The following is a 1717-nucleotide window of genomic DNA, read 5'->3' as shown; positions in this document are numbered from 1 at the left end:
ATATACAAGTTTCACTTTTTAAGTGGAATTACTGAAATAAATCTACTTTTTCATGATATTCTAATTTTATGACCAGCACCTGTATGTGTTCCTTTATTTAAATATTAACTAATAACATAAAGACAACTGTAAGACAAAAATTTTTATGAGTTTGTTTGGAGCCCTGCAAATGAGCTACACCGACTTTTAGCCACAAAAACAACAGCTGAACGACAGCAGGATATGTGAGGAAACACCACTGACCAGTGGTGGCATTTAGGATGTCGATGTTGGTGTCGATGTTGGTGTAATTAGAGCTGGCCACCTGAACAGAGGCAGAGGTGGGAAAAACCAGGATGTGAGTGCAGGAGGTGTCCTGTGGGGTGCTGAGCTGCGAGGTCTGCATGTTTAAGGTGGTGCTCCGGCCAAACACAGAGCCTGTGGACACAGAGTCTGAAAGGAGAAAGACAGAGTCAATGAGCAGCGTCATCAAGAAGAATCAAATCAGATGGGTGGGAATCGTCCTGATCTATTTAAAATATTTGTATTTGAAGGGTTTTGAAGTTGCATTTTCATTCTAATGTAATAATAATAAATCTGCTATGGTTGTACCCATCTTAAAAAAGCCTGGGCTTGATGTTGACTCTGTTGCTAATTACAGACCCATCTCACAACTATCATTCTTATCCAAGATCTTTGAAAAAGTTGTCTCACAGCAACTTGTCAGCTATCTGTCTGCTAACAATTTGTTCAAGGCATTTCAATCTGCTTTTAGATCTAACCACTCTACAGAAACTGCTTTATTTAAAGTGGTGAGTTACTTATTGATAAATGCAGACAATGCAGACAATGATCATCCTTCCGGCCTTTGATACTGTTGATCACTGTATCTTATTGGATAGACTTGAACATGATATTGGAATCACTGGAAATGTACTCTCATGGCTGAAATCACATTTAACTGGTAGATCTCTGACAGTTTCTTTTAAAAATAAGCTCTCTGCTACCTGCGCTGTGAAGCATGGGGTCCCTCMGGGGTCTGTGCTGGGGCCCCTGCAGTTTTCTTTATATCTTTTGCCTCTCGGTCTTCTCCTTCATTCATTTGACGTTACTTTCCACTGCAATGCTGACGATCTACAGCTGTACATGCCTTTCACAGTGGGAAACTGTGTCAATTTGCCTAAATTGGGGGCCTGTCTGTCAGCAATTAGGGGTTGGTTATCTAATAATTTCCTGCTCATCAACGTTGACAAGACTGATTTAATCACCACTGGCCCAAAGAAGTTCCATGACATGTCTCAAGTTTTTACCCTGCAAATTGACAATTAGGGCCCGTATTTATCAAACTTCTTAGAGTGGATTTTTTGACTTAAGTGCTGAAAATTTCTTAGATTTGCTCCTACTCTCAGACTTAAGTGTAAGTGTCAGTTATCAAAATTCTTGTCTAAGAATCACTCTTACTCTCAAGAAAAGTTAAGACTCTTAAGAGTTGCCACTAGGGGGTCTGAGATGGACTGAGAAGACAGAGATTACAGCTGTCCTACTCTCCGCCTGAATGTTTTTCTCATATATTAGGTGGAAAACAGGTTTAATCAGAAATAAAAAAGAAAGAAAAGTACAAAAAATATCAAAAATTAAAATAAAAACTGCCCATAATGTTTGACTAAAAGGCGGATATTTATGTGTGGCTTTTTCAGATTTTTAATTTTTAGAAAATATTAAATATACTCTGCTGGTG

The 1717-nt window shown here is 38.6% G+C and overlaps 1 protein-coding gene across 1 annotated transcript in view; it reads right to left on the bottom strand.

The window, feature by feature from the left end:
- med13a (mediator complex subunit 13a) overlaps window positions 1–1717 on the bottom strand; it is a gene marked incomplete in the record, with an annotated part of 244898 nt that overhangs the window by 7297 nt on the left and 235884 nt on the right. Inside the window, 1 exon segment of the mRNA XM_014026539.1 lies at window positions 244–432. Within this exon segment, the coding sequence (XP_013881993.1) occupies window positions 244–432 (189 nt within the window).

The sequence above is a fragment of the Austrofundulus limnaeus genome, unplaced genomic scaffold, assembly GCF_001266775.1.
Source record: "Austrofundulus limnaeus strain Quisiro unplaced genomic scaffold, Austrofundulus_limnaeus-1.0 Scaffold565, whole genome shotgun sequence".
Lineage (NCBI taxonomy): Eukaryota > Metazoa > Chordata > Actinopteri > Cyprinodontiformes > Rivulidae > Austrofundulus > Austrofundulus limnaeus.
This window is presented reverse-complemented; position numbering and strand designations above follow the sequence as displayed.